At 42.2% G+C, this 27,229-nt stretch overlaps 2 protein-coding genes across 2 annotated transcripts in view; one reads left to right on the plus strand and one right to left on the minus strand.

Moving 5' to 3' along the window:
• Positions 1 to 2,271: 2,271 nt before the first annotated feature.
• On the minus strand, positions 2,272 to 5,978 carry YOD1 (YOD1 deubiquitinase). Its single transcript, XM_015427826.1, has 2 exons — positions 5,705 to 5,978; positions 2,272 to 4,242 (listed from the first exon to the last, which is right to left on the minus strand). Exons 1-2 carry the CDS (start codon positions 5,910 to 5,912, stop codon positions 3,536 to 3,538), a joined length of 915 nt encoding a protein of 304 aa, XP_015283312.1. The 5' UTR covers positions 5,913 to 5,978; the 3' UTR covers positions 2,272 to 3,535.
• A 1,693-nt stretch (positions 5,979 to 7,671) lies between these two features.
• The window catches only part of PFKFB2 (6-phosphofructo-2-kinase/fructose-2,6-biphosphatase 2), a 43,349-nt gene continuing 23,791 nt past the window's right edge, over positions 7,672 to 27,229 (plus strand). Inside the window, exons 1-8 of the mRNA XM_015427813.1 lie at positions 7,672 to 8,458; positions 8,759 to 8,909; positions 10,687 to 10,812; positions 12,358 to 12,454; positions 14,473 to 14,539; positions 19,395 to 19,469; positions 20,259 to 20,315; positions 26,460 to 26,584. Coding sequence (XP_015283299.1) covers positions 8,456 to 8,458; positions 8,759 to 8,909; positions 10,687 to 10,812; positions 12,358 to 12,454; positions 14,473 to 14,539; positions 19,395 to 19,469; positions 20,259 to 20,315; positions 26,460 to 26,584 — 701 coding nt within the window. The 5' untranslated portion in view covers positions 7,672 to 8,455. The remainder of the gene's footprint in view (positions 8,459 to 8,758; positions 8,910 to 10,686; positions 10,813 to 12,357; positions 12,455 to 14,472; positions 14,540 to 19,394; positions 19,470 to 20,258; positions 20,316 to 26,459; positions 26,585 to 27,229) is intronic.

Consider the following 27,229-nt stretch of genomic DNA (forward strand, 5'->3'; position numbering starts at 1 on the left):
ATTTCTAGGTCATTTCCCAGCCCTTTAATTTTAAGTGATATGGGTAAGGATACATCACTGGTGCACTCTTGTGGAACCTTTTCGTAAACATGCAAATAATTTAGTAGCATATTTTCCCTCCCCATTAATGAGTCAATTCCTGATCTATGTAATCCCATCATTTGCTCTATCTTTAAGTGACCTATCAGTAGCACTATCTGACAGCTTACCTACCCAGAAAACTGAAACAAGCAAGCACCAACAGTTTTATGCTTTGTCATACCAGATACATTTGTAAACATGTAAAAGCCTATAGAAGAAATGCTGGGTGAAAAACTAAAATGCATTCCAGATATGTGTCTGTACACAGGCAACTCTCAAAATCACAGGGTGGTTAAAATGCAGCTGTGAAGTCAGATCCTTACACAGCTAACAGCAGATTTAGAAATGTGATATAAGTTCATTAAAACTTTCTTTTACACATGCACAGCAACAGGAGATGCTCAAAAGCACTCTTAAGAGTCACATATGAGCTTAGTCCAGCTGTCATTAAGTACCATTAAATGCCATATGACTTGTTAGTTATGACTAGCTTGCACCATTGCTTGCAGTGGGACATCAAACTATAACCAAAACAAAAACAACATACCACACATAGGGGCACAACAGCTATAGTTCTCATCAATGGAAAAGTTAAGAATGCATTCATTCATAGCTTAGAATCATTCCAAGGAATGACTTAAAATGTGGTTTTGCACATCAGCATGCACCAACGTAGCTATATCAACAATGAAAGTGCAGTACACCCCTAAACCTATACTGCACATCAGCTGTGATCTCATTCCAACACTGTATTACCACATATTAAATACTCTGGATTTACAGACATCATACATTAAATTACCACCCCGTTGGTGTAACGGACCCACTCTGTCTACTGCTTGAACAAACTATTACAGTTTCTGCTATTCTAGGAACATCCCTGTGCTGTTTTGTCAGTTCAAAATGTTGGGCCTCACCAGCAACTTCATAGATTAAACACACAGCAGTTGTACACCCTATCCTTTTACAAAAATGAATGGCTTTGGGAGGTCCGTTATTAATTTCACATGAGAAAATTGTGATTTAATCTGATTTACTATACTTTCAAACACTTAGCTATTTAAAGAATAGATTGGATTTATACCCCGCCCTTCACTACCCGAAGGCATATCAAAGTGGCTTACAATCTCCTTTCCCTTCCCCTCCCCACAACAGACACTCTGTGAGATAGGTGGGGATGAGAGAGCTCTTTCAAGAACAGCTGAAAGAACTATGGCTTGCCCAAGGCCATACAAGCAGCTGCAAATGAAGGAGTGGGGAATCAAACCCAGTTCTCCCAGATTAGAGTCCACACACTTAACCACTGCACCAAACTGGCAAAAAGCCAGACACTTTCCAGAAAATTGCTTTACTTAGAAGGTATTCCAGTGTTTTTCTTCCATTTTGACAAAGCAAAGCAAGTATTTTCAAAATTTCTGAAAACAGTACACAGATACTAGAAAAAAAATATATACTTTTTAGCTCAGCTGCCATGTCTACTAAAAGTTTGGGGATTGTGGTTACAGAGATCATGATGACCAGAAATGTTCTTATGTTAGTACCATTTTCACCTTTTTAAGATGTTGCTCCTACTTGGTATAATGTTTAAAAGTGGTGGACTCTAACCTGGAAAACCAGGTTTGATTCCCCACTCCTCCACATGAAGCCAGCTGGGTGACCTTGGGTCAGTCACAATTCTCTCACAATTCTCTCAACCCCACCTACCTCACAAAGTATCTACGGTGGGAAGAGGAAGGGAAAGCAATTATAAGCTGCTCTGAGACTCCTTCAGGTAGTGAAGAGTGGGGTAAAAAAAACAATGATGATGATGTAGTGAGCATTAAGGCATTTTAAAACTCAGTGTGGCAACACTACCATTTTGTAAACTTTTCCAGGGTTCTCCCTTCTCAACTCATCTTGCATTTAATTTAATTTAAGTTAACTTGTCTCCAAGATACAATGCAGCTTTTCTGAATAAAAACTCTTAGCTGTATTACTTAATACTGAGATATTATTTTGTTAAAGAAGCAAACTATTTAACTCTTTAGTAGAATGGAACTTACTAATACAGATAGTATTTAAGTGATTAAAGGCTATAATCTGGCACAATGCAGATACTTAAAACTTAAAAAATTAGAATATATTATAATAGACAGTGATAAAGTAACCAGTTAAAAAACTAAGCTAAAAGGCTATGCCAGTCAACTGTGCAATGAAAGAACAATGTAGCACTACCAGCTGACAGGTTACAAATAGTGTTTTGAAATATAAAGCAGGCAAGTCATGATGCTAGCCTGTAACTTCCAGATAGCTGAACCAACCCTATTTGGCAACAAAGCGTAAAAAAATAAGACCAACTCTCTCTACTACCACCCAGCCCCCCAAAAGCAGTTCACATCTGAGAACCATCTTTTTGGAACTGCACTCATTCCATGCACAATTAGCTAGTAGTAGCTACGGTCTGGTATGCCCACGCTTACTGAGAAGATTATTGATACTAGCACTTTATTATATTTCTGGTTTTAGAATTGTTAACCTATTTTATGTGTATTGTAAAAATGTTAGGTGACTTATGTAAGCTGTCCTTGGCTGGGAGGGCGGGGTAAAAATTTAATAAATCTATCAAGTGGATGAACGTTAACTGGAATTCTTCCCTCTGTTCAGCACATCTGGCAAGCAAAACACTTTATACAATGAATTTCATATACAGGCCATCTAAAAATATTTGACTTTATGTTGCCGGAATATGTTACAATTTCGGTAACCTTTAAAAACATGCCATTAATGCCCAAAAGCTTCACTGCATCCACTGCCAATGTATTAAATATCCATGAAATTGTATTCACATTCCAGTCCTTAAGAATGCTGAAAACAAGGCCTTCCAGTTAAGGCCTTTTATCACCTGACCATTATTTTCTATGGCATACTCTTATTCAGTGACATAAAGCAGACACATTTTGGGATGACATGAAGAGGCAGTAATTGTTGAGCTAATCTGTTTTTAGATATACAACCACACACAACTCTTTGCATAAATACAGCAGAGGCAAATAATCTTGTCAGATATGAACAGAGACCACCATAACTATGCGGTAGATCAAGACACCAGTAGATGAGCTGAGAACTTTATTCCATCAGTGATTCTATACACAAGTCCAGCCACAGTAGTGTTTGTGTTAACCAAGATACGTCACAAATTCTTGCACCTGTCAGTTACCAAGAACTGATGCAGCAGTTAATAGCAGTCTAGTTCTTAGTCATAAAAAAGAACACTGATCAGTTGGAAGGATGTGACACCACTCTATACGCACTTGTAAACTCATTAATCACAGCAAACCTGTGAGCATCATTCATAATTATCTTAATAGTGCCTTCAAGCTTTAAATGAATTCTTGATTAAATACAGCTTATGTAAAACCTGGATGCTTGTTCACGTTCAGTGAGGTAGTAGGTAAAACCACCTTCACAAAAAATTTCACACCTCTCCAAAGTTGGTATGTCCCGTCTCCTTGGCATGTTCTCTGGCTTCCACTTGCCCTGTTAATCCTTTCTGACATACCATACATCTCAGTGTAAACCGGTTTACATCAGTGAACTGCCTCTTTCTTCTGGCTTCATCTGCTAACTCCAAAGCCTGAGCAAGGACAATATCATCCGATGCAGAAAAAATTGTCTGGGGAGGAATGTCTGAGTTGGGGATTCTGCGCTCAAGTGGATCATAGTGAATACCATCATAAATTAGAAGAACCCGTTTAGCATAGCCAGCATCTTCCCCAAAGCGATCAATTCTGACTGTCTGAGTGTCCACTACACAAATTTCACATTGATAGAACTTAGACAAAATCGAAACCTCAATTGCACCTCCCCATGTATCGTCTCTTCTGATCCAATCACAGTATTCTTGATTAGTCTTTCCTAGTATTGCCTCACTATAGGATTCTGGATCACTTGCTACAATCTGGGCTATAAGATGTCTCATCTCTGGGGCACATGCTGGGTCATAAACACCACCTTCTACCACATAGTATATGCTGGTGAAGAGGCATGAATTATCTGCAGGAACAACTCTCCGGGCAAGCATGGGAAGAGTGTCCCTGACTGAATTATGAGCAGTCCGTTTTGTAACTATGGAAGATTCAGTCCTGAGGTTGCTTGCATCTTCTTCAACTATTAGAGTATCACCTGTCAAGAAAAATACAACAAAAGTTGAGAAATGATTCAGTGAATTGATTAAACACATCTCTAATTGAAATCTCAGCCAAGGTTATCTGCCCCCATAATGCAACAGTTCTACATTGCATAATTTGTACAGATTACAAAATAATTATGAAACACTCTGAACATGCAGGTAAACTATGATTAAAATGCTAACATATACATAGATGAGATTTAGAATTGACTGATCAGTATGTGATACTGGTTGGTAAAAACAAGAGATAAAATGTGCACAGTTCTAGAAATAACCACATTATAATCAACATATCTGGATTTTCTCTTCTGAAGCCATAAGCAAATCTATCTGTGAACTTTAAAATCTACCATGGATATGCATTCAATCCATTTTAATCTAGCAGTCATCCTGACTTGGACAAAAGAAAACAGATAGAACTCAGAGTCTATTTTCATTTTAAGACCATCACATTCACTGATATTATAGAGGGGTCTTACAAACCTCTCAAAAAATGTGCTGACAATGTCTCCCCCTGTATCATTTAATTAAAGGGTGGTAACAAAAACCTTGTCAAGCCTCAATTTTATCCAATTACAGAGTGTCAAAACATTTGAGTCATTGCTTTAAGGCTTCCTGTCCTAACCCATAATAGATGTTAATATTTTTATTTTCACCCTCTTAAGAAAGGCTTGAAAAAACTTTCCAGTTACAGTAAATGAGCACACATCACTTACATGGGCTGGGTAGGCAACTTCTCCAGCCACATTTGGGGACTATTACCTTCTCCACTTGTGTTTGGTACATATTTTTATTTTATTTACAGCCTGCACTTCTTAATTAACAAACTGCTCAAGATCAAACTGCTATCAGACAAGTTCTTTTGTACAGGTCTGCTTGGCCATAAATACCCCCTCTGTTACAAGAAATTTTAATGGCTACTTAAAATAGTTATGATTCAAGGGTAGCTCTTAAAAGGAATGTGGGACATAAAGTTTAAAAACAAATTCTGATCTCCTACTGCTCTCCACAGCAGTCAAGTCACAGTGCTATCCAAACTTGTGTTACCCTTCCAAGCCCAGTAACGTCAATGCATTCAGACGGGCGGAACAATGCTCAGGATGGTACTATCAGAAAAACGTGTTTCAGTCGCAGCCATCATCTACTTTCGTCTCAAGGGTTAACCCAGGGTTTAAGTGCTGTTCAATGTTTCACGCAAGAGCACCAAGTAACTGCGAGCAAGAGAAAGGCCGCTCAAAACGTTGTGTTCAGATTATTCCCAACGCCGTCTCTATCGCAGATGATCGCGAGCGAAAGATACGTATATCATGAGGGGATAATCCTCAATTATAGATGCACAGCAACAGAGCCACACGGTACCACACGCCTAGACTCAGCCCTCCTCTCCTCGGGGGGAAGCTGAGGAGATTACCCCAACCCAAGGCCTACGATGTACAGGCCAGACCCGCTTCGTACCCGAATGAATGCCAAGCTCTCCGAGGCGCCGCTCCCCGTCGCTGAGGTCGAGGCCACGCGGGGGGAATCCAAGCAGCAGCTTCTGGGCCTGAACGGGTACCCCGGTGAGAGCGGCGAGCGCTGCCTGGAGCTCGCGCAAGCACGAATGTGCCGTGAGCCCGAGCAGCGGGTAAGAGCCGCTCCTGGCCTTGCAGCGCAGCCGTAACATCCTGCCGCCCTCCCGCCGATCTACGGAGTTCTCCCGGCGGCGGCTGCCGGGTTTCAGACCCCCACAGCAAAATGGCTGCGATTACATGCAACCCAGCAACCCTCGCGTCCCTGTCTTTCGGGCTTCCTATTGGTCACTTCGTCCGGGGCAGCAAAGCGTGCTCCTCCGGACCATCCAATCAGCTTAGTGGGCGGTCCCAAACATCCGCCGCGACAGCCTGAGAATTCTATGGTAACTTCTTGGTTACTTTTGACGCCATTTTTCTCTTCCCTTGTGTAGAGGGGGTGACAGCTGCCCGGATTAAAAACACAGAGAAATTCAGGACTTTAGCGTAGCTGTGATTGCACAGCAGCATCTCCTTCGAAAAGCTGAACTTTCCTTCCAGTACAATTTACAGACGGTAGTTATGGGAGAGGGCAGTGGCTCAGAATGGCTTACAATAGTCCTGCCTACGGGTCATGCCATTATTCCTCGTTGCCGGTTGGAAAGAAAAGGTCGCAGCCAATCTAGATCACGATTTCTTTGGATCTGATGGGGGCTCAGATTGAAACATAAAGTCTCTCTCTACTAAAGGTGGTAAGAACTATCGCCTTCTCGGCCGTTTTGAATTACAACACTTTCCGTGTATCCTATACATTGTTATATCCTTGTAAACCTTCAGTGGATTTACAGAAGCGTAAAGAAGATTTTCGAATATCTCCACGAGCATACCTCACTCTTTCTCTTTAAAGGGGACTCAAGGCAGCACACAAATCCTCCCAAAGCAATAGGTCGAGCAGTAACTACCGGTTCGAGAACATTAATCTTGTCAAGCGCGGACTCGATTTGCGCATTTCTAAAGTATAGTGCCTGGCACCGCGACCACAATATTCCGCATTATTTTTTATGTTTTGCATCCTTTAATTATGAATTAGTACGATGGACTCTGTGGGAATTTGGTGCCAATGAACTTGGGAGGGGGATAATTATGAATTTGCAGAAAAGAGAGCCCACTACACACACACACAGAGCCAGCGAGAGACAGCTCTAAGGCGTGTCGGTGGAGGGCGTCGGCATTCTACGGGACCCATTAATCACAGACAGAAATTAAAATTTAATTATACATAAGCATATACACAATATTATTCACACTGTCTATATTTTGCAATACACAATAATCACCGCCCTGAAGAGGAAGCACGAACACAGACAACTGACATCATTCGAGGATACAAATAGTAAACTGATTAAACACGCTAAAGTATACCAGTGTTTATTTTATAAATGCCGCTCTTTGTTTTGAGACAAAAACTCTCACTGATGGGGCTGCAGGGATGGATATAGGTGCCAGCATAGCCCCTTGTTTAAAAGGCATTAGGTTAAATCAAATAAATAAATATAGCATATATAGACCTAGGTTAAATCGCCTATTCAAACCTCTTCCCGAAAAAAGCAAAAGAGAAAGCCCAGTAGCAAACGTACGCATAGCGTCATGTTCACTTACATTCAAACGCGTTGCGCTGTTACCGCCTCACTCCGAGCACCCCAACCAAAGTAGAAACCGCACAAGGAAGAGCGACTGTTATCTTCACTCCCCCCCCCCTTACGCTTGCGCGGGAAATGAACAGTTGAGTTGGCGCGCTGTGACGTCTCTCTGTGCCCTCCCACTTTCCTATCCCGTCACTATTTTGTAATTGGAGCTGCTGATGGGTGGGTCATGTTACAGCAGATCTGTAGGTTAGACTGGTAATCAGTTACTTTGGGGTAATTGCGACAGAAATGCATTATATTTTTTTCTTCACTACCCCAGCCCTGCAAATGTGTTTTGGCCGTGCGTTTGTATTTCTGTTGTTTTTCCAATCCAAACGACATTTCTTGGACTCCCAATAATCTTACGCGTCGGATGCTATAGATGCCCAGGAAGAGGCTTGCATGATTAACACATGTGAAGAGCATGCGTGCCTGCATACGTGACACCCCACTGGGTGAACGCGGGGTCCTGTCTCCCGCCGTTTGCGTCCTTGGGAAAGTCACTAGCAAAAGGGCTTATGATGTTCCTGCTTTTCAACTCCGCTTCCGATACCTGCAGTTCCTCCTTTCTGCGTCTTTGCGCGTCGCTTAGGTTCACGTTGCCTGTGTGTATCCGCTGCCCCATTTGCCCTTTGCACCGCCTCTACATATCGACATCTTGCGAGAACAGCCCTTCTCTTCCCGCTCAGCACCGGGAGGTGTTACCTGGATACCTGTTTTAGGGGTCTGGCTGGAGGAGCTCCTGCGCGGGCAGTATTTCCATCTGGGAGCTGCTGGATCGACTGGCTCCGGTCCAAAGCAAGTCGTTTGCTGCCCCCGTCGCGGGCTGCCTGAACTTCGGAGGTGGGTGTGTTGAAAAAGAAAAAAAAGAGGTCGTTTTGTGAGCTGGGGGAAAGATTTGGAGCCCTCAGACTCTGGACCGACAGATGGGCTCCTAAGAAAATGTCTTCTCTCCGCTCAGATCACTGGTATGCGAGTCATTCGGAGCTGGCCTGCGGAGTCCCTTACAGCCTAGAAGCTCCTTAGCAATTAAGATGGTGTGTAAATAGTAGAGGAGAATAGTGTTGATTAATGAAGGGTCCCTCAACTAACCATTTCCTGGTTACGAGGGGGGAGGGAAATTACCCCTTTCTTCCTGCTTTTTCTTAATCTTCTGCAAATAATATTACCAATTTATCTCATGACCTTCACTAGCAACTTCTGTGTTGCTTCTGTTTCTCCCCCCCCCCCCGCACACACACCCCCGTCCCTGCTGAAGGAACCTCATAGACAGATTGCTGCGTGTACTGTTTCTTTTAGCATTTCATAATGCTCCTCGTTGTTCCACATTTTTCTAGAAGGAGCCTGGCGATACCAGACGGGAGGAGGTGTGTGTGTCTCTTGCAGCAATGTCAGGGGATTCAGGTCCAGTCCCAGAGCTGGTAAACGGTAACAGTTGCTGTCAGGAAAACAAGTCATCAAGTCTTCGAGTCTCAGAGAAAAAGTGCTGTGAGTATTTGGAGTGATTTCATGAGCAAATATCTCATGGTGAGCAAAACGTCTCCTTGGCACATATATCAATGTAGAAGCTAGAAAGCCGTGTAAGTCCAGATCATGCTCTGAAACTAGGGTTGCCAAATCTGATTTGGAAAATACCTGGAGACCTTGGGGGTGGAGCCAGGAGAGGGCAGGGTTTGGGGAGGGGGGGGGGCTCAGCCTGGTACAGTGCCATAGAGTCTTCCCTTCAAAGCAGCCATGTTCTCCAGGGGAGCTGATCTCTGTCAGCTGGAGATCCGTGGTAAAAGTGGGAGATCCCCAGGCCCCACCTGGAGGCTGGCAACCCTATCTGAAACACAGGGGTAATTTGATTCTAGTGCACAGCTACTGATTCTTTACGATTTCGATAATGGATATATCTTTACGATTTCGATAATGGATATATCTCATGGAACTTCCCTCCAGTGCTTTGTTAACTAAGCTACAAAGGAACAACTGGGGAGACGTTATAATGCAATTAATACTATATTGGAAAATTACTAAATACAATACAAAATATCCTCAAAGTGTAATACAACAATAAAATGATTAAAATTCATAAATTCATAGAAAATCCCATTTCATACATAAGAGAATCACAATATATAACGAAGCTTCCAGCTTTTGTCTTCATTTCGATCCTAGACTTCCTCAGAAGTAAATTCTCTTGCATGTAATATATGTTGTCTCATAACGAAGCTTCCTGCTTTTGTCTTCGTTTCGATCCTAGACTTCCTCAGAAGTAAATTCTCTTGCATGTAATATATGTTGTCTCAATCATATTCATATCATTTTGCTATAAAATAAATTTACAACAAATTTACATATCATAAGAAAAGGGAAAGGAGGAAACACATTGAAAATCATTTCAATAAAATATTTCTTGTATACCATTTAGTGAGTGTGGTCTCTTTTGTTTTCATATAGTTTTCTTTTTGTTTTTCAAAGCTTATGTTCCTAAAAATAAAATAATTATACCAACAATTATTGAGTTTTTCTTATAGATAAGGATGTATATAAAACTATTTTATAAAGAGGTAAACACCAAATAGGAAACTAAAAAACCTCCTAATAGGCTCCAGTCAAGTCTGCTGCGCACTTCTGAATGCTAGAATGCCTTAAGGTTCTAATGTGTAATTGACATATACATCTTTTTGGACATCACATTTAAAGGGGACATAAGTCTATTTTGCTGCATCCTAAATTGACTTAGAATGCAATTCAGTGTTTTTGGTCCTCATGCAATAAGTTTGGAAAGGAAGCTTGGTTCCTTTTTTATTATCTGGGGAGAAATCTTTGTGTTTGACAATTTTCTTTTAACCTTGAAAGGTGCCCTGGTTAATTGGCCAATAATTTTAACTCTGAGTGAAATGTCCTAATGTCCTGGCCCTACTGCTGGACCTCCTGATGGCACTGGTATTTCTGGCCACTGTGTGACACAGAGTGTTGGACTGGATGGGCCTTTGGCCTGATCCAACATTGGCGTCTCTGATGTTCTGATGATGTTCTGAAATACTCAGTTGGAGGTGTTTACCCGTCATGGGCTAATTTTGCTTGGGTAGCCTGTTCCATTAACCAACACCTGCTACATGCCACTATTGGATTGTGGGAATTACATGCCATGTCCTTGTGAAGAGCAAATACCTGACAAAGAATGTAGTGGAAGACAGAAAATATTTAGGTCCACATTTTTTTCTTTTTCTGCCTAGTTACAGAAACTACTGATTTTGTCTTTGCTTTTTCTACACAGCATGGGCTTCTTATATGACCAACTCTCCCACTCTGATTGTAATGATTGGCCTTCCTGCAAGAGGCAAAACCTACGTTTCTAAGAAATTAACTCGCTACCTCAACTGGATTGGAGTGCCTACAAAAGGTTTTGGCATGGCTTTTTAAAACCTGTTGGTTGGGACAATAACAATTATTGTGTGTGTGTGATTAGGGAATGGGAGAGGGTGCATATTTGTGGGTGATGAAGGAACCTTCCATACAGAATCCACTGCTGATTGATTGGTTATGACCAGAAGCTTTTATTCTTTGACCTTCTCCCAGAGTGTAATTTGGAATCATGAAGCATAGTGCCACAGCATTCCTAACTGTTATCAGTATCAGTCAAGGGAAAAGTTTTTCAGTGGTATTTAGGAAACAAAATGCCATCTTTTTGCTTTGTGTCAAATTGAAGCAAGTCTTAGACAATGTGAATTCCAAAGTATTTATGTAGTTAGAGTCATTGTGCTGCTACATTCTTCAAGAGTGCATAGTTCAGCCTATCATTCTGTGTCATTTCGTTTTGGAAACTGACAATAACAGCTCATAACATACCTCATTTTTAAACTTACAAAAGTTGGAATACTTACAATCATTTTGTATGATGATATTATTTGTGCTCAAATCTTTTATGAATGAGCTGAACCCATCATTTTATTTGCCTTAGTATCCTCTCCTTAAAGAAGCCTCAGAGAGAGGGTGATGGATGAACTGAAATGTATTTTCCCCTCTCACTGTACTGAACTTAACTGTTTTGTTTGTTTTATGTACTACAGTATCTCATGAACTGTTGTGAGCCCTGCTGATTATAATAGAGCTGTACTGATTGTAACTGCAGCCTTGATTTCTAGAGCTTGCCACAGTGTGTGGTTGCAATCCTGGCAAAGTGTGTTTAAGCAGTACTGAATTAAAAAGACAGTTAAGCATGTTCTTAACTTTCACCCACTGACCCAAACAAGACCTAAAATTCTTACTTTCTGGGTCATTCCCTTTGTACACACACTTTTATGTAGGCCATGAATACATCTGAAGCTAAGAGAGGTGGCATATCCAAGGACACAGAGTGAATCTTTGTCAGTGGTGAGGTTTGAACACAGGATTTCAGTTCTAATTTCAGGTGAACAAAATTGGCATGTCTAGTAATTTAATAAGCAAGGATTAGCTTTAGATGTGCTGACAAAGCTTTAGATGTGTAGACAAGTCAGTAGCCATATCATAAATTTTAATAAAGAATATACTGGCAAAACATATGTCACAGCCCCAAGGGTTGCTGTATGTTCTAGTGCAGGGGTGGCCAAACTTGCTTAATGTAACAGCCACACAGAATAAATGTCAAATGTTTAAGAAATGCAATACATTAACAGATATTATGCACATGTTTTTATTGAAAAATATGCAAATCTGCTTTTTATTAACATTAAATTAGACTGTGTGAAAGAGCTGCAGTTTGGCCACCCCTGTTCTAGTGAAATGAGATTTAAGTGTAGGAGAACAGCCAAAACTTAAGGTAATTCATGACATTATTAATGTGTAAATTGATTTTCGTCATCAAAATGAAACAAGGCAGGTGTGAAAAATCTCCTCTTTGCTCTTTTTCGGCTAAAGTTTGCATTTGGGATGTTGCCAGATTAATTTTCTTCTTTGCCTTTTGAAGTGTTTAATTTAGGAGTTTATCGTCGTGAAGCTGTTAAATCGTACAAGTCCTATGACTTCTTCAGACACGATAATGAAGAAGCCATGAGGATTCGAAAGTAAGTTGATGTCAGCATTCCCACAAAACACTGACATTGCTAAGTAGTCTCATACCTGTGTTGCTACTTTTCAGAATGTGCTAGAATCAACACGAAATAAGATGTGACTTCTGTGCCTTTGAAAATAGAAAATCAAAGGGCATCTTAGATTAGTGTTATGGGGAAAAAAGTCAGACTAACAGTGAAATGAAAAGTAGGCAGCATCAGAAATGACCAGCAAGCGCAAATAGAGACTGTAATAAACTTCATATAAGGAATGCCAAGAAGTAGGCTGAGGCAGACTGCTTAGAGATTCTGGGAGAGTGATGGAAAGGGCCTCTTGGGTAGTTGGTGGAGACAGAAAGGTGCTGCAGGTGAAAGGGAGCCCCTTGAAGTAGCTGAGGCTGAACATATCAGACACAGCACTACAGCTTGAGCAGTGGACTGAGCACCTGGAGGTTACCACTTCGGGAGCTGAGAGGCTAGTAATGAGTGCAAGGCAAGGAAGAAGATGTCAGACTGGGTCAGAGGGAGGAAATTTGGAGAATGCTGACCAGGAGTGTAAGCAGCTTCAAACTGAAGAATTTAGCACTGCCAGGGCCACCAGTGTGAAGTGAGGGCACATTAAGAGTAATTTACTCCATTTTGTGTATTGGTAGGGTTGCCAGGTCTGGGTTGGAAAATACCTGGAGACTTTGGGGGTGGATCCAGGAGAGGGCGGGGTTTGGGGAGGGGAGGGGCCTCAGCATGATACAATGCCATAGAGCCCCTCCTTCAAAGCAGCCATTTTATCCAGGGGAGCTGATCTCTGTCAGCTGGAGATCAGTTGTAAAAGCGGGGGATCCCCAGGCCCCACCTGGAGGCTGGCAACCCTATGTATTGGTATATGAGCAAGGATTCAGATTTCAAGAGGAATCTATTATTTCAGCAGTATATAGTTTTATTAGTGAGTAATTGTTACAAATCCTGAATTGTTAGATTAATTAGGATTTGTTTGTCCAATCATCTTTATTTAGGGATACTAAAACGGATTTTTGTTGTTTAAAAGACACTGTATGTCCACCAGCAATGTTCCCTCTAAGCTGTGGAGTCCTGTGAGCAAAAATTCAACTTTGTGAGCTACCAGCATTAAAGTTGTGAGCAGGCAGGTGAATTAGCTGCTGCATAAATTAGTTGGCCCTGGGCTGGAGCCATCCTTCCTGAGCAAAGACAAAAATGTGTGAGCTGGAGGGTGAAAAACTGTGAACTAGCTCACACTAACTAGGGAACAGCTTAGAGGGAACACTGTCCACCTGGCTTCTAAGACCCCACAGCCCACACTGACAGGATTTGAATATCCATTTACAAAGTCTTCTAAAAATAAGACAAATCTTAAACTACTGCTGCATGGACAACCATTAATAAAATAATCTGACAAATATTGTCTTCAGGGACAATGTTTACATATTGTCCTAATTTTTTAAAAAAAGTTCATGCCAGAGGTCCAGTACATGTTACTTTAAAAGTATTGTTCCCTTAGGTCAATTGATTGGTCAAAGAGTATCAACTGATCTCTTATTATTTGAGTATGGTCAGATATTCCAAAGAGCCAAAAATGTTACTACATATGTGGCAGACTACTTTTTAAATTTCTTGGTGATATCTCTTGTTACCTGTAAAAAATATTTTCTTAATAGTTTTTTTTATTACTTTGCACAAGTTTTTTCTTAATTTGTGTAACTGCAGGATAACCCTTGTGTTCCAGGATAAAAACTAAAGAGTTGTTCTGTGTAATCATTTCAACATATAGAAACCTTACCCAAAAAGTTAGAATTCTTTTCATAAAATAGTATTTTCTTGTTTCACAGTAGCCGTTAACTCATTTGTTTTTGTAATTAGCACAGGCATCAAACCTACTGATCATTACTTTTGTTGTTATAATAAAGAAATTTGGATAGACAGGAATATGGTTTCAAAACATCCCACTGATTGACTGGTTTAGATGGTTTGGCCTATCATTATTTTTACAACTCCTGTAATTCTACAAAAATTTCTTGCAGACAGTGTGCCTTGGTTGCCCTTGAAGATGTGAAAGCTTATCTTACAGAGGACTGTGGCCAGATAGCTGTAAGTGCACTTTTTCATTCAACTTTAAGGCAAAAGTCCAGAATGCATTAATGTGGGTATGAGTGGGATCTGTAGGTTTTTTCCCCTCCATAAGTACCTTATTCATAATTTGTGTAGGGAAGACAGGAAACTTAATGGAAAAAATGGCTTCATGAACTGTTTTCTCATAACAATGTATAAAATGTGTTGCATCACTCTTACTGCTTTCAACATGCTAACTGCTTTCTAATATTAACTAGTACAAATCTCTAATGGCGCAGTCCTAAACAGAGTTAACTATGGACTGTTTCCCAAGTCCCCCCCCCCCCACACAGCGGGCCCAGAAGGAGCTCCAGCGCTGATTGGGGAGGGGGAGCAGAAAGAGAAGGGAAATACATTGGGGGAGTTTCAATCCCCCCCAAATGCTAGGTTTGTCTACACCTCCCCTGAGGCAGCAAACTGCAGGCAGACAGGTGAGAAGGTTGCTGATCCTATTGGGGGTGGAGTTGCTGGGAGAGTCATCTCCACTGTTGGTGTGTGAGAGAGGGGGGAAGCTGCTGGGCAGGCAGTCAGGAGACTGGCCACTGCCATTGGTTTGTATGGGGAGGGGGAGCTGGGGGAAGCTGCTGAGCAGGCAGGCAGCTGGTAAAGTCATTGCCGTTGACAGGGGGGGGGCTGCTGAGTGGGTGGCCGTGAGAGTCACCACTGCTGTTGATGTGTATGGGTACAGGGGGAACCTGCTGGGCGGGCAGGAGAGTTGCTGCCACCATTGTTACTGTGGGGGAGGAAGCTGCTAGGTGGGCTGGCAGTTTGAGCACCCCTGTTTCTGTGAGGGATGGGAAACTGTTGGGCAGCTGGGAAAGCTGCTGCTGTTGTTAAGGTAGAAAGAGAGAGAGAGAGTGATGGGGGGGAAAGAGAGAGAAAGTGACAGTAGGCATTGGGGATAGAGATAAAAAAGATGGAAAGTAAGAAAAGGGGGGAGAGAGAGAAAGGGAGATACAAGAGAGGAAAGAGGAAGAAGCATAGATGGAGGAATGGGTTGGCTGCTACCGCAAGTTTCTTGTGGGTCCCCACTTGTCTATATACTAATAGCCAAGGCGGCCAGATCTGATGATACTTAAATCCAGTGACTGGAGCTGGGTATGAGTAAGGCGGATCATTTATCAAACCTGAAATGGGCCCCGGGTTTGCAGAAAAATGTTCAGATTTGGGTTCAGTCACATTCTTTCAGGCTAACCTATCTCACAGGGTTGTTGTTAGGATAAAAAGGCGAGGAGAAAAGTGTAAGCTGTTTTGGTCCTCACTGGTGAAAGGTGGGGTATAGATGAAGTAAATAAATAATAAATATAGCTGAAGATAGGAGGCAGTTAAAAGGTATGTTGGTGAATGTCTGAGAAGGCGAGAACAGGACAGGAAAAGGGAAGAGAATATGGGGTTGCCAAGAGGAGGGAAAAAAAAATAATGTAGGGAAGGGGGATAGAGAGGAAAGTGAGGTTTCACCGCACAAGTCCTTAAGGGTTCTCTGCCATGGAAGTGGGCCTGGCCCAGTGGCTGGCACCATACAACTGGCCCACAGTTTTGCTTGGTAGAGGTTGCTGGGGGGGGGGGAGATGAAAAGCTGGGTGGGAAGAGGCTAGAGTTGCCAACTCCAGGTTAGAAAACTCCTGGAGATTTGGTGGATGGAGCCTGGTGAGGGTGGGGTTCGAGTGGGGGAGGAAGAGGGGTATAATGCCATAGACTCCACCCTCCAAAGTAGGCTTTTCCTCTGAGAACTAGGGTTTACCAACCTCCAGGTGGGGGGCAGAGGTCACCCAGAATTATAACTGCTCTCCAGATGACAGGGATTAGTTCTCCTGGAGGAAATGGCTGCTTTGGACTCTACGGCATTATACCCTGGTAAGGGCACTTCCCTCCCCAAACCTCACCCTCCCAAGGCTCCAGCCTCAAATATCCTGGAATTCCCCAACATGGAGCTAGCAGCCCTAATGAGGGAGTTGATCGCAGTACCTGGGAGATCTGTCATGATTCCAGGAGATCTCCAGGTACCACCTGGAGGCCATCAACCCTAGAAGGAGAAAACAAAGCAGGAAAAGGAGAGAGGCTGTGGGGGCTTTCAGGGAAGGGGAAAAGGAAACAGTGGAGGAGAAGGAAAACGAGATGCTTCGCTCAAGTCCTTGCAGTTTCCTGCGGTACAATTCTAATCCCACTGAAGTCAATGGTTTTTAAATGTTGTGACTCCGTTTACATTTGCATTGTTAATGCAGGTCTCTGTTCAAAACTGAACCATTTGTAAGGGCTGATTCTCTCTTACCAAGAGCTCTGTGGCAACTGATTCTCTTTTACTTATTCCAATGACGTTAAAGCCATGGGGAAATACTTTGTTTTTCTCAGGAAATAAACTGAAAGTTTGGGGGAAAACAAATATATGGAATAATTAATTTGGTTTACTACTTTAACAAGCATAAAAAGCATCGTTTATATTTTATATTGTCCTGTTTTGTATATTTATGAAAGTATAAATGTCGTACAGCAGCATCCTAAGCAGAGAGATTCCAGTGGTCAGCCATGTTGGTCTGAAGCAGCAGAACAAAGAGTTGAGTCCAGTGGCACCTTTAAGACCAACAGAGTTTTATTCAACCTATAAGCCTTCGTGTGCATGCACACTTCTTGAATAAAACCCTGTTGGTCTTAAAGGTGCCACTGGACTCAAAACTTTGTTCTGTATAGGCTTACCGTGGGACTCCTGCGCCGCGCCTAGAACATGTGCGCCGCACGCACGTCACCCAGAAGTGACGTGACGATGCCAGGCACGCTGGGGGTGGGGCCACGACCATCCAAGGGAAAACCATAGAGTTTTCCCTCGGATGACCGTGCCCCCGCCCCCAGCGTGCCCGGCGTGGTCGCGTCACTTCCGGGTGTCACGCACGTCGGGGTGGAGTTCCCCCCGGGGCCCGATCCACTGGCGGCAGGGAATGGGCCTCTGGGGCGGGGGTTTCCCCGCCCCCCGAGGGGACTTGGGAAGCCTAGTTCTGTAACACTAAGCAGAGTTACACCCTTCTAAACCCATTAACTTTAGTGAGCTTGGAAGGGTGTAATTCTGTCTAGGACTGCACTGAGTTTTGTACAAGCAAAATTGCAAATATAGCCTCTGCTTGAGAGAGAGAATCAGGTGCAAAGTGCTGCCCTGATGCTACTTTATCATATGTATCACTTATTGCTGTCTAAGAGGTAGAAAAGTAAAGTAAAATCAGAAAATAAAAGAACCTTTGATTCAGAATGTATATTTCCACCCCACGTTTCATTTATAAACATAATCATCCTGTCAAAATACCTGAATTCATAACCAAACGGTATGCAGAACATCAGTTTATGATCAATCACATCTCCAGCAAAGGCCCTGGGCATTTGTCTGTGTGGCAGCTAACTAATGAGGAGTAAGATACTATTTAAACTGGTGTCTACCATCTTGCAGCATTGCCAGGGATAAGCACATGCTTCACTTTAATTGCTTAGATTACTTATAACAGCCAGTTTCTCTTTCTGGGGCCTTTTATCTCTTTTCTCCTGGCCACTCTCAGCTCCTGCTTCCTGGAGTTTACTCCTGGGAAGGGCTTTTCTTTCCAAGAAGACTGCTGCACCAAGGAGGCCTTTGCCCCATAGAAAGCTAGTGTTGGCTGTGTTTCTTCCTGGTTGCTTCCATGTGGACGTGCCTTGCCTTTCCCCCAGTTTTCTTTCTCTCCAGCAGGATTAGGGTGCCCCAGAGTGTGACAGTTACTCCAAAAATTAATGTTGTTATTTTAAAACTGATCTTCATTATAACAGGTTAAAAAAACAGTTCTGTAATTTTGTAACCATATAATAGATCATAATCTGTAAATCTCTCTTCAGATTATGATGTATATGTTTTGTTAATTTTATACAGCTAAATAATTTTCAATCCAGTCCAATTACCTTTATTGGCATGTAACCCTTGGAGACTCATGTACAAGAAAAACAACAACAGCATAAAATAATATTTGCAAAAAAACAGATGTAAGGAATTACCATGTAAGCATACCAATCAATTAAACAAAGGGCGAATAGAAATGGTACCAAAAAGAAATTTAGCAACAGTTTCCGTTATCTCAAGGTTTGGATTATCAAGAAGAGTAAGGATCTTTAGGCCATCTGGATATTCTTCTAATTGAGCCAAAGTAGAGTTTAGAAATTTCAGACATAGCGCATGATACAAGGGGCACTGAAACAAGACATGGGAGATCGTTTCGATATGATCATTTGTGCCTGGCAACATCTGTCAGAAAAGGGCACACCCTGAAAAACGGCCAGATAATAAGGCTGAAGGTAATACATTGAATCTGGCCAAAGAGAGGGCTCCACGGAGTTTGGGGATGTGAAGTTGGTACAGTTAAGAGGCAGTTTGGACGACTTCAGGAGATATTCCAAAATACAGGGGTGAGCAGGTTTTGTTAGTGGTGTTATATAGTGAATGTAGCTCAAAGCGAAGTAGATTGGCTCTTATAACTGAGAGAGCCTCAGATTTGGAAGTAAAGAGTAAAGAATCTAAGGTGATATCCAGAGATTTAATTTTGGATTCTAGGTAATCCAGTTTGAGTCATTAGATTCTAGTAGAAGCTGATAGGTGTAACTAGAGGGGTCCAAATTAAAAAAGCTAAATAATTAACAAAAGATAAAAACAAAACATATAAATCATAATCTAAAGAGTGATTTAAAGTGTGTTTCTTTTAAAACCTGAGAACGAGTTCTTTGACTATAACATAATTATATTGAACAGAGGAATATCAAAAACCTAGAATTAACTCTGGAAATTGCAGTGTATACTGTTTAGTACTATACAGATCCGTTTTCTTCTTTTTAGGTCTTTGATGCAACCAACACAACCCGAGAGAGGCGAGATTTGATACTAACTTTTGCAAAAGAAAATTCCTTTAAGGTGACTACTTCCTTTCAAATGTGGATTCAGGCTTGTGGCAGTTACCTAAACAGGCCAATCTTTATCCACCTAAAAGTGTGTGTGGGGGGATTTAAAAGCAAGTTAACTCTTGAACAGAAAATAAAAGTGCATCCTTTATCTCAGTTTTATTTAAAAGGATAGCAGGCAAGGAACAAGCATGGTTAAAGCAGTTTCTCTGGCATCATTTCAGGAGCTCTGCCTGTCACATTCAAGTCCATCCTTATTCTAAGTAAAAGTCAGTGGACATCCTCATAGTATCCCATCAATGTTTAGACTTCAAGTCCAGCAGGATCTGCATAAGCAGTTCCAACAGAGCAAGGCTAATTCTTTTTTCTTTTCTTTTTTTTTTTCAAACCAGGTTTTTCCTTTATTAGACCCAGTGTCACCACACATATTCCAGGACTCATTAACAGGAAGAATTTAGCAAGGCTAATTCTTGAGTAGGCATTCTGACCTTAAGCACTACACAGATATCTGCTCTTCAAAAATGTGTGCAGAGTTCACCAAGCTAAGTTAAGCAATAAATAAATGAATGACCTGCATAGGAGGCTTCCAAGGAACAAGTACCTTAAGTCTGTTGTGCTGGTTTACATTTAATTAAGAAGGTTTTATTATTGTTCAGTTAGGAAGATTTTAAAGGTCTGACTGTAGCTGTAAATACAAAGCCCAACTGATTTATTTGAAATCCAGAGATGATGAATGTAAGCACAGTTTATGCTGCTGCAAAGGATCTGCATTTTACTAGGCATTTTCTTTGACTTTTTGCAGGTATTTTTTGTGGAATCTGTTTGTGATGATCCAGAAGTCATTGCTGCAAATATATTGGTAGGTTTTGCACATCTTTCCAAGGATGGCCTCCTATTTTCTCCTGTAGCAAAGTCACAGCTGTTTTGGAATGTCACTGTGGCTCAGTGTTGGAGCATCTTGATTGCACACAGATAGTCCCAGGTTTAATCCCTGGCCTATCCATTTAAAAGGTCTGGTAGCAGATGATGTGACAGACCTCTGCCTGAGACCCAGGAGACCTTCTACCAGTCAGAATTGGAAATACTGATCTTGATAGATCATTGGTGTGAGTCTATATATGACAGCTTCATGTTTTCATGTGAAATGGCTTGATCAATGTTACTGAACTTTGACGGTGTTTAAAAGCAGCTCCCATATTTTACTCAGAAACTGTGTTCAATGTTACATGGGTATTCCCTCTGGAGACACATCAAGTTTGGAAGATGCCTAAATAAGCCATGGCAAACAGGATTTGCAAAGTGTAGGAGCCCCCCCCCCCTAGCATTCGGCCAATAATTTATTAAGGCCGTAGACCAGGAGAATAAAACATACATTAACAGATTGGTTATAAGAATATACAATTTCCCATTGAAATATATCTAGAAAGCAAATACATGTCATTGAAACTACACTGCCTTGGTAGACTCTGGCAGCTGCACAGAATCTGGCCACTCTGTCTGAGGTTTCAGGCTCTTAGCGTTAAATCAGAGCTTTCCAGCCAAAAACGTCTTTGAGGTTTTGTTTTTATAATGTGGGGCTAGGGATAACAGACTGTTGTTTTAGCTCCTCCTAGGACAGTTTGGTGGTGGTTTCCAGGCTTGTATATAATCCTTGTTTTCATACTTTATATATTGTTATAAGAAACACTACCTGCTGTGTTAAGTACCTGTTGGCCCCACAAGTACTTGGTAGCAGCAAATCATGGTTTTTAACAAAATTCCAAACTATACAGGATGGGGCAGGAGAACCTGTGTCTTCAAAGGAACATCTTTCCTAATCTTCTGTAAAGCAAAGTGTTTGGCATTTGATTGAAAGCACTCAGGGGACGTGGGTACGAGATGTACTGATACTTCCCCCTGCCTGCCACTTTCTGTCTGTTTGCAATCTGTGTCCCAAGTCTGTTTCATCCCCAGTAGGGCTTCAGCACCATCAGTGAGTCCAGTCTGGAGAAGAGTACTTGCCGGAAGCGGGGTGGGTAGGGAACAGCATCCGCCATGTGTCCTTCTCAGGCTCTTAAATTACACCCCTACCTTCTGCTTTACATGTGATTGGGGCTGAACCACATTTATCAGCACAAGACTTTGCCTTCAGCACGTGCGTCTTTGCCATGAGTAAAGCACATAGCTTGCTTTATCCTGGTGTGTTCTGTGATTTGTTGTACAGGTTGATTTGTTGTACAGGTTGACTTCTGTGCAGTGGTTTATGTAATAATAAGTGGTGTACAGGAGAGATTCAAGAATAAATAGAACCAAACTTTCATAACTGTAACTAGTAAGAGGGAGACAGGAGTGTGTTCTCTTAGGTTCTAGAGCCCAGGGCAGGTGCCCCAGCAGCAGATTCCTTCCTTATTGAAGGGCAAACATGTAGAGTGGTATAAAGACAGAGGCTTTCGATGCTACAAATGAACTTGGTTCAGAGGGCTTAATTCCAAGGAACAGAAGGATATCTCCGAGATGTGTATATTCCACAAAATTACAAGGTGCAGTAAGAATACTTCACATGTATATAGCGTTTCAACTGATGAAAGTGCTTCAGCTGGTAAAGGGGGAGTTGTGGTACTAAGAATCTGTCCGTTTATGTGTGGTCAGGCACTGATGTGCAAATCTTTTCCACAAGCAACATGCTGCACTAATTGATCTGACAGGTTTTCTGACCTTGATAAAGATTTGCAGATTTCCATGATAAAAGTTCAGTATACAAATCAGTTTCATTGCATTGATTAATACAATCATACTTATGGCTGTGATTGTTTTTATTTATTCCACAGCACCATCAACATGCCTCCCACTTTACAGTCTGTAACTAGAGGCAAGGAAGATAAAGGGAGGTGAGGGAGGTGGTGACAGGTATAAACAGGGAAGGTGTATGTATTTATTTCATTTACATAGGCTTCATTTTCTGTCAAGAGACAGTGAATGTTTAGCGCAAGTGAAAATACTGCAAAATTAGTGTAACTGTTTTTCCTTTTCTTTTTTGTGAGCATTAATGATCATGATTAAGGATGAGAAGTTTCAAGCATGTGGTTCTAGCAGGTGTGGATTCTTGGTACTGATGCATAATAAAACAATGATTTGGCAAGCTATCATAAATGGATAAATTTCCAAACTGTGGGCAAATATTTGGGATATGAATTTCAATTATTGGTGATAAATACTGCCACCTGGTGGAGGAAGTCAAAAGTGCATCTTTCTTTGAGAAAACAGCCATTTCTTTTGCAGCCGTAGTTTCTATTTTGGGTGATCTCTACAAGAAATCCTCTGCAGACTAAACACCAGCTTTTCATCTGTCTTTTCTTTCTTTGGATTTTCACAACTTATCAAATGTTTCTTCTTATTTCTGGGGCTTTTGTAAATGTAAATTAGAGGAAGTATTTTGTAAATTTAAATTAGAGGAAGTAGAGGAAGAGCCAGTTTGGTGTAATGGTTAAGTGCACGGACTCTAATCTGGGAGAACCAGGTTTGATTCCCCACTCCTTCACTTGCACCTGGCTGGATGACCTTGGGCAGGCCGTAGTTCTGGCCCAGCTGTTCTTGAAAAAGAGCAGTTTCTGTCAAGAGCTCTCTCAGCCCCACCTACCTCACAGGCAGTGTTCCCTCTAAGCTGAGTTAGTGTGAGCTAGCTCACAGTTTTTTAGCCTCCGGCTCACACATTTTTCTCTTCGCTCAGGAAAGATGGCTCCAGAGCAAACTAATTTATGCAGTAGCCAAATAGCTCGCTCACAACTTTAGTGCCAGGAGCTCACAAAGTAGAATTTTTGCTCACAAGACTCCACAGCTTAGAGGGAACATTGCTCACAGGGTGTCTGTTGTGGGGAGGGGAAGGGAAAGGAGTTTGTAAGCTGCTCTGAGACTCCTTTGGGTAGTGAAGGATGGGGTATAAATCCAATCTTTTCTTCTCCTCCTCCTCCTCCTCCTTCTCTGTTTTGAAACTAACGTTTTCCTATTCTCTCTTCATTGTCCTTTTTAAAAATTCCTCGTGGTTCAGCTTGCAAATGTGTCTTTCCTGATTCATCAGCTCAAGGCTCTGACTTACTCAGAAGCAAGTCATTCCCTGTGTTTCTGTCCATTTCTCCCTGATTCCACCACATAAAAACCTTCAGTGCTATCTAATGCAGGTGTTAATGGCTGAAACTTTCTTAAGTAATACACACAAAAGAACTTCTACAGCCTCTTTAATATTCATATTTCTGTGCTGCTTAATTCTTTCTCATTCTTTCTCAGTTACAGAACCTGCCTCTGTAATTTGTACAGCCTCTTGTGTAATCACTTTTACAAGACCCTGAACAGAAAAACCGTGTACTTCTTTCTTCACATCTATTCCCATGAAATCCTTCCACACCCTTCATTATATTTTTAACAAAGAGCAAATCATAGTGGAACAGATGGACTCACAGTCTAGCTGTATGTTTGTCATCTCCATCTCCTTCCTTCCTTCCTTCCCTCATTTGTTATTTCTACAACTCCCTTCATTTGCCTTAATAGAGGGATCTCATCAGTCCTGAGAAGACACAGCTGTCCTCTGCAGCAGTGACCTCCACTTTTTCATTGTTTAAAAAATAAAAAAATCAGTAAAAAGAAAGTTGAATACAAAGATTTACAAATGTATCTTTAATTCGATAAACAAATCAGTTCACCATCCTAGTCAGAATAACATTCCATTTATTATCTACATTTTTAGGTTAGTTGTTCATATGTACACATTCCTTTTGTTTCTTCTACCACTCCCCCCCCACACACACACACACTAACCTTAATTCCAAAGCAGTCTAGCTGGCTCCTTGTGCTGGTACCCTACTCTGCTCCTGTTGACAAAGCATTCTTTTTTGTCCGTGATGGCTCTGCAAAACCTTCCTTCTCCCGCAGAGCATTCTCCAGTACTGTGCACAAAGACCTGCTCTTCTGCATTTTCTTCTTTCCTGTTGAATGAATGTCTTCTACTGCTGTTTTTCTCCTTGCCAAGTGATAATGTAGCTGTGTACCCATTTGTGTGCTCAGTAGCCCAGCCAGAAATTAATGCAGTAAACTGCGTAAAGGTAAAGGTTCCCTTGCTCGAAAGCCAGTCGAGTCCGACTCTAGGGTTGCGGTGCTCATCTCCGTTTCAAAGCCGAAGAGCCAGCGCTGTCCGAAGACGTTTCCGTGGTCATGTGGCCGGCATGACTAAACACCAAGGTGCACGGAACGCTGTTACCTTCCCACCGAAGTGGTACCTATTTATCTACTGGCAATTTCTTGCTTTCAAACTGCTAGATTGGCAGGAGCTGGAACTAGAGATGGGAGCTCACTCCGCCATGCGGCACACTCGGGTCTCAAACTACTGAACTACTGACCTTCCACAGCCTGCAGTTCAGCGTCTTAACCACTTGAGCCACCGCAGCTCCTAGTAAACTGCTTAGGGAGGTGCTATTCTAGCTTGCTGTGGTTCCCAAAGGTGGGCCAGCCCTTGGAGAAAATCCCTGTTTTTCTAATATGCTTACATCAAAAGAGAAAGATACCTGCCTCCTGTTGTCTTTGCTTCCAAATGATTTCTAAAAATATAAGCATCTGACATTTGTGGAGAACCCATGCTCGCTTATGGTCTTTGACTCAGAGATGCCATCATAGCATCAAGTTCCCTCCATATGAAAGAGCAAACATGCAGACAGGCACAAAGACTGTAACTATAAATTCAGTAGCTGTAGAAAAGAGCAAGAGTCCAGTAGCACCTTAAAGACTAACAAAATTTGTGAATCACTGCTCACTTAACATAAGAACATAAGAGACGCCAATGTTGGATCAGGCCAAAGGCCCATCCAGTCCAACAATCTGTCACACAGTGGCCAAAAATACCAGGTGCCATCAGGAGGTCCAGCAGTGGGGCCAGGACACTAGAAGCCTTCCCACTGTTGACACACACCCCCAAGCACGAAGAAGACAGAGCATCACTTGCCCCAGAGTCCCTATCTATACCTCGTGGCTAATAGCCACTGATGGGCCACGAGAGTCAAGTACTGGTTTATCTCTTCATACCCTCCCTCTCATGAGCTGCCTAAATTCACAGAATCAGCATTGATGTCAGATGGTCATCTAGCCTCTGCTTAAAAACCTCCAAAAAAGGAGAGCCCACCACCTCCCAAGGAATCCTGGTCCACTGAGGAACCACTCTAACTTTCAGGAAATTCTTCCTGATTTTTAGCCAAAACTCTTTTGATTTAATTTCAATCTATTGGTTCGGGTCTGACCTTCTGGAGCCACACAAAACAACTTCGCTCCATTCTCTATATGAAGAAGAAGAAGAGAAGAGATTGGATTTATACCCCGCCCTTCACTACTCGAAGGAGTCTCAGAGCGGCTTACAAACTCCTTTTCCCTCCCCCTCCCCAGAACAGACACCCTGTGAGGTAGGTGGGGCTGAGAGAGCTCTGACAGAAACTGGTCTTTTTCAAGGACAGCTCTTATCAGAACTATGGCTTGCCCAAGGTCATCCAGCCAGGTGCAAGTGGAGGAGTGGGGAATCAAACCCGGTTCTCCCAGATTAGAGTCCGCGCACTTAACCACTACACCAAACTGGGTCCTCTTAGCCCTCTCAGATCTCCTCTCCAGGCTAACCATACCCAGCTCCTTTCCTCATAGGACCTGGGCTCCAGATCCCTCACCATCTTCATTGCCCTTCAGCGAGAGAAGCAGTTACTGTTTCTTTTGACATTTATGTAAATTATGTAAGAGTTCAGATATGAAAATGGAAACAAGAATATATTGACTCTGGAACATATCTTCATGGGACGATTGTACAGTAAACAGCTTGGAGAAAGGACAGCTTAGTCTATCTGTCCCCAGGGCAAATGCTTAGAATTGCTCTTTGTTTCCATGCCAAGGAAAGATAAACAATGTATATTTGTTTGGAAGCTTAAGGGCAATACTGGTGATGTTTTTTTCTGTATGTAGAATGTTCGGTTACATTTTAATGGCATCTTATTTGGTTACTCAGGAAGTGAAGGTCTCCAGTCCTGACTACCCGGAGAGAAACCGAGAGAATGTGATGGATGATTTCCTGAAGCGTATCGAGTGCTATAAGGTCACCTATCAGCCCCTTGATCCAGTTAATTATGACAAGTAAGATGCACAGCAAAGGAGTGGCAGGCATTCCAAGTCAACAATGTACGTCAGGAATGGAAATGGAGTGGAGCAGTTGCAGGGCCACAGCACTGTAGCTGTAAGGATGGTCATGCCAAAAGGATCAGATCATGATTCTGTCTGGAAGCCCACAGGGCATAACAGCAACAGCCCTCACCTGTTTTTTTGTCTCTGCATATGGTAAAGGGAATTCACCTCTGGGAAGGTGGGGCCTGAGTGTCTGAACTGACACGATGATATCAATATATCTTATTGTGAGACTCCAGCTGCTCACCCTGGGGCGGCCTATGATCTGCCGTCTAGTCCTCAGCCTGGTGGGAGGTTCCCACAGGCCTCAGAATGGGAGGGGAGGGGATTGCATCACCTGGTTCTTCCTCCTCCCAGCCGGACTTAACCCCTTCACAATTTGGGGTCGCCAACTGCTTTGCCCCTGCTTCCAGCCTGTTCTAGGGAACCTCCTTTTATTCTCCCTTGGACTCCTCCCCCTCCCAGCCCCACCTATCCCCATCCTTTCTTTTCCCCATTGAGATGCAGCTGTTAGGCAGCTACTAACCCCGGACTCTAATTCTCAACAGAGCTTCGTTTTTGGTTACTTAAATATGGAGATTAGAAGTGTTAACAGAG

Source organism: Gekko japonicus, unplaced genomic scaffold (assembly GCF_001447785.1).
Source record: "Gekko japonicus isolate JY-2015 unplaced genomic scaffold, Gekko_japonicus_V1.1 scaffold413, whole genome shotgun sequence".
Taxonomy (NCBI): Eukaryota; Metazoa; Chordata; class Lepidosauria; order Squamata; family Gekkonidae; genus Gekko; species Gekko japonicus.